Source organism: Lutra lutra, chromosome 9, assembly GCF_902655055.1.
Source record: "Lutra lutra chromosome 9, mLutLut1.2, whole genome shotgun sequence".
Taxonomy (NCBI): domain Eukaryota; kingdom Metazoa; phylum Chordata; class Mammalia; order Carnivora; family Mustelidae; genus Lutra; species Lutra lutra.
The window spans coordinates 140,006,258-140,025,571 of record NC_062286.1 but is presented as its reverse complement, the minus strand read 5'-3'; the positions used below and the strand labels follow the sequence as shown (position 1 = coordinate 140,025,571).

The 19,314-nt window shown below is 47.5% G+C and overlaps 1 protein-coding gene across 1 annotated transcript in view; it reads right to left on the bottom strand.

Moving 5' to 3' along the window:
• Positions 1–923: 923 nt before the first annotated feature.
• Positions 924–19,314, bottom strand: part of LOC125108177 (guanine nucleotide-binding protein G(s) subunit alpha isoforms XLas-like) — a 53,906-nt gene continuing 35,515 nt past the window's right edge. The window contains 12 exon segments of the mRNA XM_047743617.1: positions 924–1,328; positions 1,549–1,616; positions 1,923–2,053; positions 2,239–2,359; positions 2,464–2,522; positions 2,637–2,710; positions 2,821–2,875; positions 5,887–5,984; positions 7,587–7,706; positions 7,794–7,848; positions 12,142–12,186; positions 15,356–15,428. Coding sequence (XP_047599573.1) covers positions 1,182–1,328; positions 1,549–1,616; positions 1,923–2,053; positions 2,239–2,359; positions 2,464–2,522; positions 2,637–2,710; positions 2,821–2,875; positions 5,887–5,984; positions 7,587–7,706; positions 7,794–7,848; positions 12,142–12,186; positions 15,356–15,428 — 1,046 coding nt within the window. The 3' untranslated portion in view covers positions 924–1,181.

Here is a 19,314-nt window from a genome sequence, read left to right as displayed (position 1 = left end):
TATGGAGTGAGGCAGGGATCCAGTTTAAGTTTATGCCCAGATGTTTAGCCATCTGTTTCAAAACTATTTGATAGCTCTTGTTGTTTTGACCCCTCCCCCCCAACTCTGAGGGATAACAGACAAAATTCTGAGATACTTATTATACAATGTGATGATTTGATAAAGGTCTACATTATACACCATTTGTTGAGTAACCCCACTTCCCCTCTTTTGAAACACTGCATTCCTGAAATCCAACCCCGCATATCCTAAAGAAGAGAGCCCCAAACCTAACACCTATTTTCGGGGGGGGAGATTCTAGGTTAAAACAGGCACACTGTGGGGGCGCCTGGGTGGCTCAGTGGGTTACAGCCTCTGCCTTCGGCTCAGGTCATGATCCCAGGGTCCTGGGATCGAGCCCCACATCAGGCTCTCTGCTCGGCAGGGAGACTGCTTCCTCCTCCCTCTCTCTCTGCCTGCCTCTCTGCCTACTTGTGATCTCTGTCAAATAAAATAAATAAAATCTTTAAAAAAAAAAACAAAACAGGCACACTGTGATGACCTATAAGGTAAGTTGGTAGAACGGACAGGGTGCCAACGACAAACTCAGAAGTCTTTACGTGGGTTAATGCTCTCCTATGGGGCATGGGCTTAGGCCAAGGACAGGGGTAGACTTTTGAATTATCTGCAAATTGTTTCCAGACACCCAAATTATGGGGACCTGTTACTTCAACATGGGGCTTCCCAACTTCTGCGGCAGTCCAAACCGTGAACAACGTGTGTGTGCTCGAAGCCGCCAGTAATTCACAGGACTCACGTCCTTTGCTCACATTTAATTTTTATTTTGATTTTTTTAATGCTGCACAAGACAATATTTATTTCATTTATTTCTTTTATTTCATTTATTTCTTTTATTTCATTATTTCTGTTTGCTGCTGTTATTGTTTTTACTGAAAGAGAGAGGGAACTTTTGTGGCCTTTTTTTCTTTTTCTTTTTCTCTGTAGGCCGCCTTAAGCTTTCTAAATTTGGAATATTCAAGCAAGCGGAAGGGAAAAGGGGGTTTCGCAAAATCACTTGGGGGGAAAAGGAAAGGTTGCGTTGTTAATCATGCCCTATGGTGGGTGATCAACTGCGTGTACAATTACGTTTCACTCTTAATTAATTGTGCTTAAGGCTTTAATTAAATTTGGGTGTTCCCTTCTTAGAGCAGCTCATACTGACGGAGGTGCATGCGCTGAATGATGTCACGGCAGTCATTGAACACACGGCGGATGTTCTCGGTGTCCACGGCGCAAGTGAAGTGGGGGTAGCAGTAGTGGCGCCCATCTCCACTAGCAGTGCTGATTCTCTGTGGGACAGACACAAGGAAACGGAGTCAGCGCTGCCTCCCCAGCATCCTCGGCAGGGAAGCCGCCAAGGACGAGTCCACCAGCTCCTGAGGTTACATCAAAGCTAAAATTCTCACTGGCTCCCAGTGCAGTAACATGGAGGCAGCAAAGAACTGAATCCCCAAATGTTCACGAGAAAAAGAACCAGCCAAGAAAGGACGGAAGATAGTCTCTACTCACCAGAAATTCGTCGCGGATAAAGTACTTGGCCCGGGTCACGCGTGGGTCCTCTCCGGGCTCGGGAGTAGCTACGAGGAACAGAAGTATTTTGGTGAGGTCATTAAAAGGTAAGAGCAGAGCTAGAGAGTCAGCTGGGTCCCTTCACTTAGATGCAGCAGGGAAGTGAGTTCTTGCTTCCCTGCAGACCCCTCCAGTCTGCTGGCGGGAGGAAGGGCGATTTCCATTCTGAGAGGCTGTTCATTTTAGGGGCTGCTGAACTCCACCCGCACGAAGAACCTCCCAGAATGGAAGCCTGTGGCACAGTCATGAGTATACAGGCCCAGTGAGCGGAAGAATGGAAACGGGCCAGTGCGACGGCAGAAGCCCCCACGTACCGTCCTCAGGAGTAGTGTAGCGAGCAAATTCTGGAAAGTAGTCCTCAATCTTCGATTTTCCAGCAAGGACTTTCTCCGCGAGCAGGTCTTGCTTGTTGAGGAACAGAATCACAGAGATGGTGCGCAGCCATCTAACAGAGAGGAAGGTGGGGTGAGTGTCCAGGAAGAGAAGACATTCTTTCTGCAAGGGGTCTCATGTCCTTGCAAAGGCTCTTTTTAAGAAGAGCACAAGTACAGGGCCTCCGGTTAGTCCCAGGACCCCCGTGGGGGGGGGGTGGGGGAGGCTGGCAGGAAGCCAGGGGGATGCCCCACTGACCTGTTGTTCCAGATGCTTTTGAAGAGGTTCAGAGCCTCCTGCAGGCGGTTGGTCTGGTTGTCCTCCCGAATGACCATGTTGTAGCTGCTGCTGGCCACCACGAAGATAATGGCAGTCACATCTGCAGCACAAGGAAGCAAAGCAATGAATGTCAGAGGTGACCGCGGCCCTCAACGAGTCAGAGCAAAACGTCCTTACAGAGAAGAGAAGGCTACGGCTCCGTACCATTGAAGCACTGGATCCATTTGCGGCGCTCGTCGCGCTGGCCGCCCACGTCAAACATGCTGCGGGAGAACAGAGGACACCGGTCACTCCCAGCGGCTAACCCCCTCCAGCACTCTGCTGGTGTGAACTGAAGGAAACCAGTCTCCATCTTAAGAAGGGAACCGTTCACTTACTGGAAGTTGACTTTGTCCACCTGGAACTTGGTCTCAAAGATTCCAGAAGTCAGGACGCGGCAGCGAAGCAGATCCTAAAACGAGATCTCAGTCAAGGGCTCTCACCCAAACCCACTGGAGGCAAAAGTCTTGAGTGGCTTGGAAAGGGGGCTGCGAGTCCCTAACTGTGAGAACGTTTGCGTACCTGATCGCTGGGCACATAGTCAGCCTGCTTGATGACATCAATCTTGTCCAGGAAGCTGGGAGGAACGAAACACACACACAGGTGTTCAAAGAGCTCATGCTGATTTGCCCGATTCCTATCTCGCTACAAAGCTGGGCTCGATGGAAATGACGGTGTCGAAGTTATATGGCATTCAGTCAGCGGGGGTTTTGCCTGTGTTGGTTACATTTAGGACTCAGAGCCAAAGCCTTAGAAAGGTTAGCGTGAGCAGCATTTAAGGTAAGCGTGTTTGGCGACCAGTAGATCCGGAACCAGGAAGCAGGCCTGGGCTCTCGAGGCCCCTGGCATACAGGCACAGCGCAGGTCTAAAGGGGGTGGGGGTGGCTCTGGACTCAGTTCTGTGCGACCGCGGGGCCCCCGAACCGGGCCTACCTGATATTGTGTCATCTCCAAGTGACTATTAAAAATTTAAGATTTTTGAGTTGCGTGCCTTTGACTAAAACGGCAAGTGATTTAAAAACTGTTTATTTCCACCACATTCCTTTTTCTTTTCTTTTAAAAGTAAAACGGCACACTTAAAAGCAGCAAGGATTTTCCCCTCAAGGGACTCGTGAAAATGAGATTGTTTGAATTACTCAGAATGGGTATCCCTTCCTCCTACTTTTTAAGAATCTCACTTATTAAAAGAGAACAAAAGAGGTTGACACAAAGGGGCCCTTTCTGGCCTAACCACACCGAACAGGAAACCAACACAAAGTTCCCTTCCGTTCTGTTTGGTCCATGAAATAGAACCCTCCAGATAGGAGGCTTTGAGTTTTTTAAAAAAATCCCACAGCCAGGCAGGTTATGGGTCCTCCTATGGCTGGGATCCTGCACGAGAGAGGGGCCGGGGCCGAGACACCATTCTCCACCGTGAGGAAGGTGCCATCAAGAGCTGGCCATGACCTTCCCAAAGCAAGAGGACTGGGCTGGGGATGCTGGGCTGGACGCACCATTAGGAAAATGAACTTTGGAAAGACTGGGGTCATTTAATTAATACAGAAAATGAATATTAAAACTGGGGGGTGGGTTTCCTGGGGCAGGGGGAGGAAGGGGCAGGGGTTTGGAAGTATTTTAAAACTGCAAAGAAAAATCACAAAGGGAGAAGAGTCTACTTTGAAGAAATTCTGAAGTTCCCCCCCCCTTCCTCTTGACCAGTTTAGAGTTAGTCTGGCTTAGAGGATACACTAACTTGCCCAATCAGTCCCACATTACAGCACCGGGCCAGAAATAGCTCCCCAACCGCCCTGGCCGCCAGCGCGTTGCCATGGCAACAGAACCACAGTTCTATAAATAGACCAGCCGCACCAAATCTTGTGAGAGAGACATCTGGAGCCGGGCCAGCCAAACCCGGCTCCACAAATAAAAATAGGCAGCGTAAGAAATGGGCAAGACACCAGTATGGCAACTTTACCATCAAGGCCTCCGGCCGGAAGCGCACTGGGGGGTGCGCGGGGCGGGGCCGCCCTCGCCGACCCGCCGGAGAGGCCATTTTAAAAGTTGTAAACTGTGTCCCCCCCCCCACCAACAAGTTTCCTTAAAACTTTCCATGAACTGTGCAAAGGCTGCCGTTTGCAGATAAAGTTGCAGGAGCAACTTATAATTGGTGTGAAATTAAAAGAACAAAACAAAAACAAGAACCAACCCCAGAAACCTGCTAAATTACGGTTCATGACATTGTCACACCCGCCCCCTCCCCCGCTGCCAGCGGGGAGGGGCGCAGCCCTCCTAATCTGTACCTGTACTTCTGACTTGGGTCCAAGATACAAAACGCAAACAATTCCAGGATTTCCATTTGTTTTGAGTTACTATAATTAGCACTTCCAGCTTTTCGTCCAAACTTTAGAGAAAATCAGGGACTTTGCCACAGAAGTGGTAGGGGGTTGGGGTCACAGGGACTGGCTGGGGGGGCTGTTTTTCTGCTCCTTGGGAAAATGCAGGCCCCTGGGGTGTGCGGTGCCCAGCGACAAGCCCCCGCCCCGGGCTGCCCGAGGTGCTGCCCTGCAGGATTCCTACCTGGAGGGGGTAAGGACAGGTGCCTGGACCCCTCCATTTTCAGAGAACAGGAGTGGAGGGAACTCGCTGTTTGCTGTTACCTCTCCCTCCCTCTCATTTATTCCATGGTATTCACAATAAATCCCACCAGTTTGGGGCTCCTGAGCCACCCAACTGTAGCTTTCTAGCCAGCCCGGAACCCTGGTCCTGAGGACTTGATATTTTCTATAGCTAAGTCCCTTCTGAGTTTCGGCGACCTCCAGAAGGAAAGCTGGAATGTCGCAAACATCCATCATCCCATCCCACGCCCCCCTCCCCCCAAACCACCACCAAGTCACAAGACATCCCGAGTTTTCACTGAGACCACTTAGCAGGTAAACCAAGGCTGCCTTCAGAAACAATTTCTCTAGGGCTCTGACCAGCCCCTCTCTCTGACTCCAGCAGGTGCAGGGGGACAGAGCTTGTAGTATGCTGTCGGCTCCCCACGAGGGGAAGCATCCTTGACTTACAGCCCCGTGAATAAAGGCAGGACATGGAACTCAACAAAACCTAACTGGACAGGAAGAGCATCCAGTAACCTTGGACCCTGGCACCTAGTGTCATCACCTACCTGATGGCAGAGATGCCAAGGCAATTCTCAGCTACCAAGGAGAGGGTGGGGGATGGTTTTGTGCTGGCCATTTTGGTTAGGTTTTTAAATGACAGCAATAAAATAAAATATTTTTACATTATTCAAAGCTTGAGAGCTGCTCCATCTTCCTAAAAGCTTGGAGGTCAATCCAATTAATTTGCCTCAAGCTAATTAATTATGCACATCACATTACTGCAAGTAATTATCATTTTGCTCTAACAGGCATTAATTGTTTATATAAAATAATGTCACTGCACTAAAAAGTGCAATTAAGGGCTTTCTAAAACAAATGAATCAGACCAGAACTTTCTAAGTGCAGATGGGACTATGAGCAGAACCCCTCTAGCTCGAGTGAAGATTTCTAGTGTCTTCTATGTTTGTGCCTGTGCTGTGTGCGGCTGGGGTGCGGGGAGGTTACTCACTACTGGGCACAGTCGATGAGCTGGTACTCGTTGGAGCGCTCATAGCAGGCACGCACTCCTTCGTCCTCCCACAGAGCCTTGGCGTGCTCATAGAACTCCTGCAAGTGACCATGGGAGAGAACACACATGAGCTTGAGCCCAGGCAGCCACGCTGTCCCTACAACCCAGACACCACAGTTCACTGTGACCAGCACAAGTGGGATTCCCACTTACGAGCCAAATTAATGACTTTGTGCTCAAAAGAACTTTCATCCAATTTGTGAAACGTAATTAAAAGCCAAAGTAATTAATTCCTGCTGTTCTCTTATTGTGAATTAACAGGTCTTGGGTAGTGTTCCTCCTCCTATGTTTTTTGTTTTTGGGGTTTTTTTTTTGGTGGGGGGCGGTACTTGATGGCCAGGACAGAGTGAACTACTGAATCATTTTGTTTCTCCACACAATTGTTTTTCCGGGAAAGATATACATTAATCTGCATTAGAATACGCCAAGGAATGATTCAGTGTTGTGAAAACACAGTATTTCATTTGTAAGATGTGCTGGGATGAAATTTCCCTTCTAGGAAAATCTGAATTTTACCCAAAAAATATGATGGTTAGGAATCGCTGGCGAATCGGACCTTGTCAGTGCCTGTCCCTTGGGAAGGGTTGTAGTAGGGAGAAACAAAGGAGAAGAGATCCTCTGTTGTCCTAAATTGCAGTAGGTTATAAGTCACATCTCATCTGAATATACAAACATTTTTAATTACTCCCCTTAGGAGGAAAGACAAAGTCTTTCTTCAGATGTGAATTCAGCAAGAGAAGGATTACAAGGAGGTAGGGACACAAGGCTCAGCTATCAGCTCGACTAATAGAAGGTTACTGTTTGGTGCATTTTCAACCCGCTGCCATTTTCCCTTTTATCAGAAATATGCATTATGTGTAGCATGCTGATGGGTTGAATTTTTTTTCAAACAAATGCTTAAAAAAAAAAAATTCACCTAGCCCTACTTATTAATACTGCTTCCCTGCTAGTAGAAGTTTACAGCCAAGCCCACTTAAAACACAAACACAAATTCCCAGGAAAGCCTGACAAAAGGCCACAATAACTCATTGTTCTAACTGTAGACAAGTCTTTTCCTTCTGGGCCTTATAAACTCATGCATCTTTCCACCTTGTTTCCCGTTCCTCTCTCAGAAACCACTCTTCCCCTACAAAGGGGTCAAAATGTATACGTTTGGAAATGGGCAGTTTTATGTCACCTAAAAATAGTTGTTTATGGGACAGAGAATCTTTGTCAACAGGGTCCTGCACGCCAGTGAAGACGCCCAGAAGAAAATCTCCCAAGTTATAATTTAGGTTAAAGTCCTTTCTTTTAACTTGGGTCAGCCACAAGACAGGGACGAGGGAATAATTAAGGCTGCGACACAACTCGTGTCATTTTCCCTCATGAAGATTTACAATTTACTAAGGCAAGGATTAAAGTGGGGTGTTTACTTGGGGGGATGGGCGAGCCAAGACAGACAAGGGGTGATCCAAGTTTGCTCCCCGTCTTGAGCAAAAACCCTACTGATTATTAAGGTTTGGGTTTGGCACATTAAAGACCCTAGTGGAATTCACCTTTTCTCAAAAGTGTGGCTTACACAGGTGACCAGTGGCCAGAACTCATCTGGGGGCCAGGGTGGGGGGGTGGGGGGATAAGGACAACCCAAGAGCTTAGCTTACAGGAGGGAAATCAAAGTCAGGCACGTTCATCACGCTCAGAATATAGTCCACTCTGAACTGGTTCTCGGGGTTGGCCAGCTCCACGGGGGGCACGAGGTTGCTCATGGCGGCCACGATGGTCTGAAAATGAGTTAGCAAAGCAGTCAGGGGGACAGCATTGCCTGAGGTGGGGGCTAAGAGAAGAGACAAAGGACCCAAACAACGTACTTCGATCGCCTCCTTCAGGTTGTTTTTGATGTCCTGCACTTTGGTCGCCTTCTCACTACAGTGGGATTGAAAAGAGAGAGATCATATGGCATCACACTGACCGACAGGGTCTCTTTAGTCAAGACAGTCCAACTAAAAGCATAGTATTCTGTTCTTGCAAGAGCGGTGGGTTCGAATCCCTGCGGATTGGAGGCTCCTGAATGAGGGTGGTTTCAAATGATGACCTCCCAGACATATCTCAGGACACGCCCGATTGGGGCCGATCAGTGAAGTGGCATCAAGATAAGGACCACATCTACTGTACCAGAAGTCAGACCTAGTTCACGGGCTGTTCCATTTAGTGAAGGTCCCACTGCATGTCAACGCTTCCTAAAAGGTTTCTACTAGCCCTTATCAATACCTGTGTGTGTGTGTGTGTGTGTGTGTGGAATGTGGGGGGTATTAGGTCAATCATATTGGGGAGGAGAAAAAATTCCATGGTTCCACTTGGGGCTTACTGGGTTGGTATACAGAGGACCAGTGAATGCAATGGTTTTAGGACACATTTTAAGGCTTTGAGGCCATTTTTATTAAGTCACAGTGTCAGCCACTCAGCTAGCAGCAATGATGTTTCTAGGTGATGTCACTATACAGTGATCCCTCAACATGAATAGGGATGAAATAAGATTATGCCCCCGGGAGTCTTTATGAGCTGGGACTTGTGTGCTGGGGGCCAGGAGGGGGGAACCTGATAGGTAGAAGTCAGAAGTTTAGCTGCCTTTTAATTATGACTCGAACCCAAGTCATGGAAGATCTTTATTCGGAGTCACTGGGGCCACAGGTAATGACCACACCCTCTGGTGGGGGCAGGGCAGGGGGGCGCGGATGGAATGCTTGCTCAGATCCCATGGATAATGGATATCGATCCCATCGATAATGGGTATCAATCCCAGGGATGCAGGTGTCTTTCAGCAGCTGCCGTTCATTAGAGACCCGACCAAAGAAGATTCTAGAGTTTGTGTCTTCAGGGGATGAAAAAGACCTCTTGCTTGGGGTAAATCTTATCACACCTATTGCCTCAACCTTGTGGTTTGGGTGGGGGGAGTGGAGCCTGTGCGCAGGACACACCTACTGTGCTTTAGGCCCCGGGACAGGACGGCAGCGTCACGTGGAAACAGGGTGCCGCCCCCTCACGGAGGAAACTTAAGGCTCAGAGGAAAAGTGAGTCACGGAGGCGGGAGGGACAAAGCCCATCTTTTTCTTGCTATGTAGAATTTTTTAAGGCAATTTCGAGATTCCTAATTTTTGCAGCTTTCACTTGGTTGACTGACCAAGAGTCCTGGAATAGAGGGAGGTAGCGACCAAGCTGGGGACCCCTCAGGAGCGGGGGAAACAGAGAAGGGGGGTGTTAGTAGCCGGCACAGGCCAGCAGAAAGGTTAGTGGGAGAGAGCGGGGTGCAGGGGTCATGTGCTCGCCTGCCAAAAGCCCCCCCGCCCCATCCCGGGCCTGAGTTTTCCCCAGAATTGTGGCAGCTAATGCTTCCTGCCCGGTTCAGTCTTATCATCGGATCTGCACGCTGATGTGAGGAAGGAGTGACCCTGTCACGGACTTCACTGCGTCCCTAACCCAGCGGTGGCCCTCTTTCTGGGGAACCGGCCTCGAAGAAACTAGACTGCTTTTCCTACCAGAGTAAGAAGCTAGTTCAGAAGTACTCCCAGCGGGGGAGGGGCGGTAGGTTTGGGGGGTATGTGTAGGGGGGGGCCGGAGGAGGGGGTAGTTTGTGGCACCAGGAACCCCCTCAGGGCCACTTCAAAGTGCCGAAAGTCAGGAAAACTTGGACATGGCAGCAAGAGGTGTCCTGCAAATCATGGGTGGCATCTGCGCCCCAATCGGAAGCCCGGCTCTACCCCCCCTGCCAACTCTTTGTGCAGCCACCCTACAAGGGACCAAGAGAGTCCTGACCCTTCTGTGGGACTTTTCTACATTGTACATGCACCACTGAGACTCATTTTTGAAATTAGGAACCATGTCCAGAGACGGGGCTGGAGTCCTAATCAGTTCCTCAGACAGGAGCAAGTTTGTAAAGGACGTGTGTTTGCCCCTACCGTTCATTCACTCACCGACTCAAATCTACCTAAAACCCCACAGGACAAATCCATTTCCATTCATTAAAAACAGGCTCCATTTCCATGGTAATGAGAGCCATTAACCTTCAGTTTCAAGGTCCTACAGTAGTTAAAATTAGAGATGTCGGGGTATTAAATACCCAAACGTACGTACAGCAAGAGGAAGAACTTCAGAAACTAGGTTCTTTCGTTCAGTTTGATATTTTGGTCTAAGTAGTAGTACGATAATTGGAAAACTTCCAGTCTTAAATACGGATATTTTGAGAACGTGTTCAGTATTCATCTACGTATGTGAATAGGTGTGGGAGTATATCAAGTATAAAACAGCTAAAATAGAATCTAAAATCTAATTCGGGTGTGTAATACTAAAACATAAAATTCTTCCATTGAAGCAATTACTATGTAGATGGAGATATTATACTGGGGCTGGCAAGTTTATCATCATTTTTACTATCGCTTAATGAATTTAACGTTGATTGTGAAATTCAGAGAAAATCCCTCGGATGTCTCTCAACTACTTAACAAAGCCAAATTATGTACCAACTACTACAATCTGGGCTGACTAAAAGATCGGGGCTGGGGCTAGAAGTGCTTTTAGCACACTGCCCCCTTCCCCCTCTCCCCCATGTAAATAAAGCCTGTGGTCTGGGTCTGAATTTTAAGAGCCCCTCCCCTCCCCCCCAGTCAGCTGCCTACGTAGTGGTGTGTGTGGGGGGGGGGGGTGGCTGCGTTGTACCAAGGGTCTTTTTCGGTCCTATACCTTATCTTTGTGCTTTTGTGGGAAAGGACAGACAAAAGAAGGAAGACAGAAGACAGACGCAAGATACCGGGATTGCTGAGACATGCAGAGAATTTTTATTTATCACATATGTTAATTCTTCTATTTACTTGCAGAACAGAATCACAGAGAGAAGTGCAGGCAAGGTATTAGTAGGGTTCAAGGGTCTAGCACAGCTTCTAGTACACAGGAGGTGGTTCGGTAAGGGCTTGTCATAGTCCTCAAATGCCAACTTTTGGTACAGTAAACGGTCAGTCACTTTTATGGAGATGCCTTTTTTGGACTACTAGTAAACTACATTTTTGCCAATTAAGGATTTCATTCCACATTTTTTTTTGCGTTTTTTTGTAATTTTTTGTATTTTTTTTGTATTTTTTATCTTTTGAGATAAGGGGGGACCCCCTCCCCCTCCCCCCCACAACAGAATAGTATTCTTATTAGAAGTTCCTAAGAGCAGGCAATTCCAGCATGCAAAGTGTGATAGGACATAGCCGGGAAGATGAGAAACTGTAGCCATCATCTAGGGGTAATATATTCTAAAAGAAACAGATGAACAAACATGTGTAAGTTACTTTGTCCCCCAACCCCAGGATCCTTTGCCCCACCCCACCCCGCCACCGAAGCTACTTCTTTGAGATGCCCTAGGCTAGGTCAGTCGGCTCTGCGTGTTCTCATGGGAACAGCGGCTTCGTGGCTGCGTGCGGAATGCGCAAGCCTCCGGAGGCTACCTGGCATGCGTGTGCGTGTCAGCGTGTGATGGAGAGCGGGATGTAGGAAGTGGAGAAAAACAAAATCGATAATGAATGGGGAAAAAAAAAGCGGATGCCATCATGAACTTCCTATCCACTAGCTAATACAATATGCCTCCAATTAAAAATACACTCGAAAATCTTAAAAAGATCAGAGGCTTGGAGCTCATTCTTAACAATGACCTCCTGCAAGGTGCTGAGGCACTTTTTTTTTTTTCCTCCTTCTCCAAGTTACAGACAGTGCAGCACCATGTATTTTGATAAGGGGAAAAGATTTTTCTCCCCCCCTCACCAAAGTCTGAAATTTTAAAATCAGACCAAGCACTGGGTAGAGGGGAATTTAGCAGATAGTTTGGAAAACAAGTTGCCAATTTGAATGGACAGCTGGGGTAGGGGGTGGGGAAAACAGAAACCATATTGGGGGGGGGATCAATACTTGAAATCTTTAACTGATCGTCTGAAGCTGACGTCTACAACTTTTCCCCAGCTGGATTTAGTTAACGTATAAAGGATGGCTCCCAAAAATTATGTTTTGCACTTCACTTGCTCGAAAATGTTGAGAGACTGCGGAGGGGTCCCGTGCAAACGGATAGCAAGATGGCTGATGGCCCTGAAATGAGTTCTGCTTCCTCCCCGGGGGCTCAGCCCTCAGTTTCCCATGATCTTCATGTCTGTTTGTTTGTTAAAAAGTTTTTCTGTTTTCGAATGTGCCTACCCATCGCTGTTGCTCCTGGCAGCCTGCGGATCCTCTTCGCCGCCCCTTTTAAAGAGAGATTGAAAGCTCACCTAATCTGCAAGGCACCGCAATTTCCCAAAAACCCCACAAGCCTCTCTACATTCCTCAACACACGGCCGCCATCCTCCCGTTCCGTCCTGGTCGCCTTTCTGGCTAAGCTGGAAGGTCTACGGAGAGGGCAGGCCGTGAAGGGAGCGCCACACCTCCGCCACTGAATTAGCCGAGCCCTCTGGAGACTCTCCCGACGGGTATACAGAAGGGACGGATAATTATTTTCTTGTGCTTTCACTAAATGTACATGCATTAGGGAGATAAAGCCGTGATTTATCACAATTCTTTGGAGAATATAGCAGCGGGTAAGGCTCCCGGATTCTCCCAGATCTCAATCGTTACCACGTTGTATCTGAACACACAAAGGCCCAGACACGGGTGATTTTTGCCCGTGATTTCCTGGTGCAGGACTAATGTCCTCCCTGCTTGTGGTCAGGGAAACGATGTATGAAGTGTGTTTTATTTGTATGTAACTGTTCCCAATAAACTGTCATCAATTAAAACTGTGTGCACCGTGAGGCAGCATGTGGGGTGGGGGGCTGGGGAGGAAAAAAAAGAAAAAAAAAAAAAAAGGAAAAAAAAAAAAACCCTACTTAACACCCAAATTTTCCTAAATGGTAGGAATTCCTCCTTGGAAGTGGGGAAGGGCAGGACGGCTAAGCGTTCTACGTGGTTTTGTAATTGATTAGCTTATTAGCTCGACCAATATTAATGGCACTTTTTTCTGCTGATACTAAAGGTAAGAAGTTAGCTTTGAGTTAGGAAAATCGGCACTTGACCTCTGTATTTCTCAAGGTCAGATTAATAGTACACCTCACTCTAAAAATGTAATCAGCACTGCAAGTCTGCGGATAGTTAAGGCAAATTTAATAGCTCAGCCCAGCCCTGACAAAGCGCACATTTACGGGAGCGAGGAGGGAAAGGCCCTGCACCACGCAGAACACCCTTTAGTGGACAGAAGTCACCGTGCCTTCACAGGGAATTCCTAGTGAAGAAGGTGACCACTTTTGTTGCAATACCGCACTGAGGAAAAAGAAAAAGGGAGGCTCACTTGGAGACAAAAATAAGGTTTCTAGACTCACACGAATTCCCCTGTATGTCACTTCCACAGGCTAAATTTAACACCCTGAGAGATTACCTATGGCTTCCTCTACGATGCAGGCGAACTGGGAATGTCGCTTCCTCTTTTTAAAAAGAAAATAGAAAAGAGAAGTTCTGGTTTAAATGCCTCATGTGCATTACAGACTGGCTCGCCAAGGGAGGAGAATCCTTTCTCTAAAAATTAAAAAATTGTAGGGCCGTCTGGAGAGTGATAAAACCTTAAGAAAATTGCTCCAAGGCTGTCCTACCTTCTGCTAGACTTGAGCTAAGGTAAACAGCGACGGCCGCATCCTTTTAGAAATGCTCGCCATGTCCAGTTTTAATCAAAATATTTATCTAGAGGGTACATGGTCAAATTATTTTTGCTTAACTAGACTCATGAAGAAGCACTCCCCACCCAGCAAGTTATGGAGGGAATAATTATGCAAGATTTGTCTGTAAATTACAAATTACAAATTCACATAGCTAAAAGTTGGTTTCTGGCTTTTTGTTTATCAACCACTGGCAATCTCTGGGAATACAGTTTTATTGAAGGGTGTGTCAGGAATTAAGAATTTCAGAATTGTTTTGTGACAAGTGAGAGTAGTTAATTAGCCGCACATATGTGCGTGTATTGATAACTCACGGAGCCACTCATAAAACTGGTTAAAATAGCCCATCCTTCTGAATTTGTGCTTAAAGAAAGGATCCTACACCAAAACACCCATTTATTTGTACGCATGACATCATCCTCAGCCCTGATTAGCTGACCAAAGAAATTCTAGAATGTTCCATTAAAGAGCTGCCTTCAAGTGCAGTCCTTTTACCTCTGAAAGGTGGTAAAATTCATCTTTGTGTCCCCAGTGCTTGGTGCATAGTAGGCGTCTGTAAATGGCTCTTTATTGGTTTGTTTTGTGGGGTTCTGGTGCATAACTGAGGCCATGCGGCCTTGACTCAATGTACCCCTTGGAAAGGGAAGATGATGCAACGGGAGAAACAAGTTTTCAGCTGAATCCAGGTTTAGGGAAGGGAATGGGATTGCTAACCAGCTAGTAACTGTTAACTAGTGCCTTCAGGTGTTTACAACCCAGTGTGGTGAACGGCCATCACCCCAGAGAAAGCCGAGGCTGGTAGATTTAGCTGTTTTCTGTTTCACGAGTGGGCGGGGGGGGGGGGGGCATTTGGGGTCTGGGGAGTAAAACAAATGCCCTGATTATATTCAACGCTCCCCTCTATTTGCATTCTTCATGGCGTGCAGGACCCCACATTTCTCTTCCATCCCTAGTACACGCGCACTCTCTTTTAATCTTTATTCTCAATGCGGTATTGTCACCTTGTCCTAAACCAAGATGCCTGCAAGGACTTTTCAAAGGCAAAAATGCCCCTTGACCCGGCCGGAAGTACCTAAGTCCCAGTCTCCATCACTTAAATGCCTCCTTTTTCTTTAGGCAAGACTTGATTTTTAGAAAGGGAAACCGTGATTTGCCCATAATATTAATTCCAAAGGGGGTGGTGGTGGTGAGGGCATGAGGAATTATTAACAGGGGCTGCTGCCTCTTTCCAACTTTGTTTTCCGTGAGAACATTACTAACACAGTGTTTTCCCCCCTAACAGTTTCAAACACCCTGCATTGGTGCATGGCATCTGCGGGGTGGGGGTGGGGGGCTTTTCTGCAGTGGTCAGGTTGCCTGCAAAGTGCTGGCCACCGCAGGTGTCAGCCATGCTGGAGACCCACTGCACCAAAATCTGCGGGCAGGTCTGCGGCAGACTTGTCATGGGGCCAACCAGGTGCTATTTTCCTGGTGTGTACGGGGGAATGGCGGGGGGGGGGCAGTATTTTTATAATACCGGTGCTTTATTATTACTATTCTTATTTATTGCTGCACCAAAGATTAAAAGGGGGGGGGATTCTCAAAGAGCTCTTCCCTGGATTTTCTATTATGCAGGCTGAAAAAATTAGGTGGAAATCAGCTGCCCAGCCCCCAAAATCTACCTAAACTTCCTAAAGATTAGTATACAACGTGTTACTTTTCCTGTGCCCGTGCACAGAGTTGACACTTACTCTCCATTAAACCCATTAACATGCAGGATCCTCATTTGCTTCACAATGGTGCTTTTACCAGATTCTCCGGCACCTAGAAAATGAAAGTAAGTCTGAGGTTATGAAGGAGGTATTTTACACACTCTGGGCAGGGAAGAGGACTGCTGTCTTTGCCACAGAAGCAACACGCAGAAAACACACACAAGAACACACTTGCAATTTTCCTTGACATTTCGACGCAGAGAAAATAAAACACATGTCCAACTCGGTCTACCTGCAGCATTCGCCACCACAGTCGCGAGAATTAAAGGGTTTCATGTTTTCAGGATTCCCCCCCCCACCTCTGGGTTGTGTTAAAATCTGTGGGGTGGGGAAGCCAAGGGGCAAAGAGAAGGAAGGACGCAATTTTGTCATTTGAGGGGGGAGAAAATCGAAGTTAAAACTGAAACTGAATCCTCGGAATAGAGAGCACTGGCGGGTGAAACGCACACATCAACGGAGGCAGCCGCAGAATTCAGTTTGTCGGAGGTTTCATGGTTAAAATACCCAGGATTCACAAACAATGCCCAGACACCGCAGTCTCCTTCAGCTCACGGACTGACGCAGCATTTCCCTCCCGCAAATTCTCACAATGCAGCTTCTTTCCGGGTAGCTGTCTCTCCCCTTGGGCTACTCAAAAATCAACCCTGACCCACAAGGTTACATGTGTCCTCTTCCCGCAAAGGGTATTTTCCTAAAGGTAAATTCTCTCTGGATACAACCACCATGTTGCGGGGGGTGGGGGGGGGGAGACAGTGGGGGGGGGGCCCATCAAGTGTATGTCATCTTCTCGAAAAACACATTTTAATATCAAATGTAATGCTTGAGAACAATCATAATCACATGTAGCAACAACTGTAAAAAGTATTAAAAGGACACGACTTTAATCAGGAGGGAAGATGTTCCTGGGAGCTACTGAATTTTCAGATTCCTCAAGCCCTTCTCAAAGTAAGAAGGAACACAGGCCTCCATTTTAAATCACCTTTCATTTGTAAACATATATTTTATGGAAAAAGCACATTTCCAACCAGCTAGAAGGAGGACTGCTATTTTTTCATTTTCTTTTTTGTAAATGTGCACTCACTTCAACAAATACTCTGTGTGTGAAAAATTTTTTGCCCTCCTCCCACACAAACCTGTTTGGGTTTTTGTTTTTGTTTTTTACCCTTTTTCTCCCCCCCCACTTTTAATTTATTAAATTGCTTTTGTTTTTACTGCCCAGAGAGCAAAGCATTCCTCCTTCTCTTGCCTTTTCACAAGGCTGTAATCAATATCTGGAAAAGTTAAAATTAGTTTCCACAGAAACATTGATTTCAAAGCAAACACTGTATCTTAATGAGCCCAACTCTAATAAGTTAAAATATTAAAGACACTTTGCAGAGACTGCACGCAGAGAATACATGACATTAATCAGAATCTCCAAATTCTTTTGTCAGAAGTGTTAAGATGTGTAACACCTCTCTCTAACAGACACAAACAGATCTGTGCCTCAGTTTCCACATTTATGAAATTAGAGAACTGGGCTGAAAAACTACTGCAAGATCTTTTGTGGCGCTGTAATTTACTCAATTTTATGTCATTAAATTCAGATGCAGTTAAAAAGAGGATTTGGGGTATCATTAGGTTTCCTCTTGGGGGGGGGCATTATTTGGTGAGAACCACCATTTAAAAATGCAGAACGTGTGGCACTGAGTGGGGCTTCAGACCCTCATGCCAGAGACTATCAATAAATCATGATAAAATGTGGCCATATAGAGGAGGACACCTGGGGAAAATGAGCCCACAGGGATGCAAGGTGTGTTTAGAGTAACAGTCTCAATTAAATAGAGACTTTGTGATCACTGAGCAAAGGTGTTAGAAATTTAAGGCACCCTTAGTATCACATTTGTTTCAAATTAGTATTCAGGTAGCAAGATGGCATTCCTAGGAAAGATTCTAGACTTTTCCAGGCTTATACTTTGAAATCAAGTTCTATGCATATTAATAATTCACATAGCATAATTCCACCTTTACAAGTTTTAGGCAAGACTTCCAACGTTATCTATCATTTAATTACTGAAATTGCAAATGCATAAACACCAGACTTATTTCCACTTAATTATTTTCTGCTTTACATAAATCTGGACCCAGGAGAACAAAGAGGTGACCCATCCAAAAAAAGCAAACCAAACACCACCACAAAAGAAATTCAGCCTTTTACATTTTTATTCTTTATAATGAAGCTGTTTTGTTGAAATGTGACCATGAACTAGGTTTTAACCTAGCAAATTCACAAATTAACTCAGCCAAATTACTGAGGAAGTGGAAAACTTCCACACTAATTAATGCTTGTGTAATTCTTCTGGTCATTTCAACAATTTCTTTTATGCTTATGTACTATTTTGTCCCTCCACCCCCCCCCCTTAAGAAAAAAGGAGGAAAGGCCATCTCCTTAAAGTTAACAATTCCCCCCCCACCCCGCCTTTTTTTTTTTTTTTTGCCAAAGAGGAAAAACCGCAATCAAGAGAAGACCCAAAACCAAACAACCAAATGTCACTTGACAAACAACTAATTAACGTCTTTTCATCTCCTTCCACCTGGAAAAAAGTCTTCTCCTTAAAGCGCTCAATGCCCCCTCCCACCTTGAAAAGGACATAAAACAAAACAAAAAAAACCACGCCATTTCCAGACCAAGAAGCCATTTACAGACAAATGTCATTTTCCAGTTCTGATTTGTGAATGTCTTTTTTTTTTCTTTCACAAAGCAGTCTCAATGTGGCCGACTAACAGGAAAATGTGTGTGTGTGTGTGTGTGTGTGTGTGTGTGTGTGTGTGTGTTAATGGTTTGGTGGTGGGGTGTGTGGGGGGGGCTACAATTAATTCTCTCTGCTTTTCAAAAAGCCTGCATGTCTGGAAGGGGATAAAAAGGTCATACTGTAAAAATGACGTGTCATTTGGCTTCACTGGGCACTTAGTGTACTAACTCCATTTTTTTTGGGGGGGGGGGGGGTTGTCTTATTTTATTTGATTCTCCTTGTCTTCCTTCCACGGCCCGACCCGGCCCGGGACACGTCTGCTCCGCGCACACAGTGTGTCCTCCCCGAAACGCACAGAGTCGCGCCCAGCAGCGGCCGCGCTCCCTCCTCCCCGCTCCCCCCCACTCCGGCGCCACGACTCGCCTGCGCCCCCTCCCCCTCACTGCACCACCTTTACCACTCCGATCCCTTCCGAGGGGCTGATGTCACCCGCCCCCCCCCCACTCTCCTCGGCCACTTCCCCCGCCAAAGCCTCCCCTTGGCGAGGTCCCCTTGGCCACAGCGGCGCCCCCCCCCACGCGTCACCCCCTCTTCTCTGGCCCCTTTCTTCTCCCTCTCCCAACAAATCACACACCCCACGGAGGCGGGTCCCCCTCCCTCTGCCCGCCACCCCATTTCCTGTCCCCGAAACCCTCTTTTTGTCGCAGTCTCCCGAGCCCTGTGGGGCTCCCCCTCCCCCTCCCCAACAAGCACCTAAACCCCTGGCGTCGTGTAGGCCTCGCGGAAAACAGAGAGAGGAAAAAAAGAGCGAAGGGGAGGGCGAAAGAGAGAGAAAGAGACAGAGAACGGGCGGACCAGGGGAGGGGGCCCCCCGCCCCATTTTGAGCCCCCGCCCGGCCGAATCTGCGCCCCGGGGTCCCCCTTCCGGCCTCGCCCCCCAGAGACAGAGCCCGCCAGCGGGCGGCGGGCTCGGGAGCGCGCGCCCGGGGCGGGGGGCGGGCTCGGCGCGCGCGGCCTGCGGGGCGCCCGGAGGGGCCCCCGAGCCGGGCCGGGGCCGGCGCCCCCCGCCCCGCCCTTACCCAGCAGCAGCAGGCGGGTGCGTGGCCCGGTAGACCTGCTTGTCCTTCTGCAGCTGCTTCTCGATCTTTTTGTTGGCCTCGCGCTGCGCCTTCTCCTCGTTGCGCTGGTCCTCGGTCTTACTGTTTC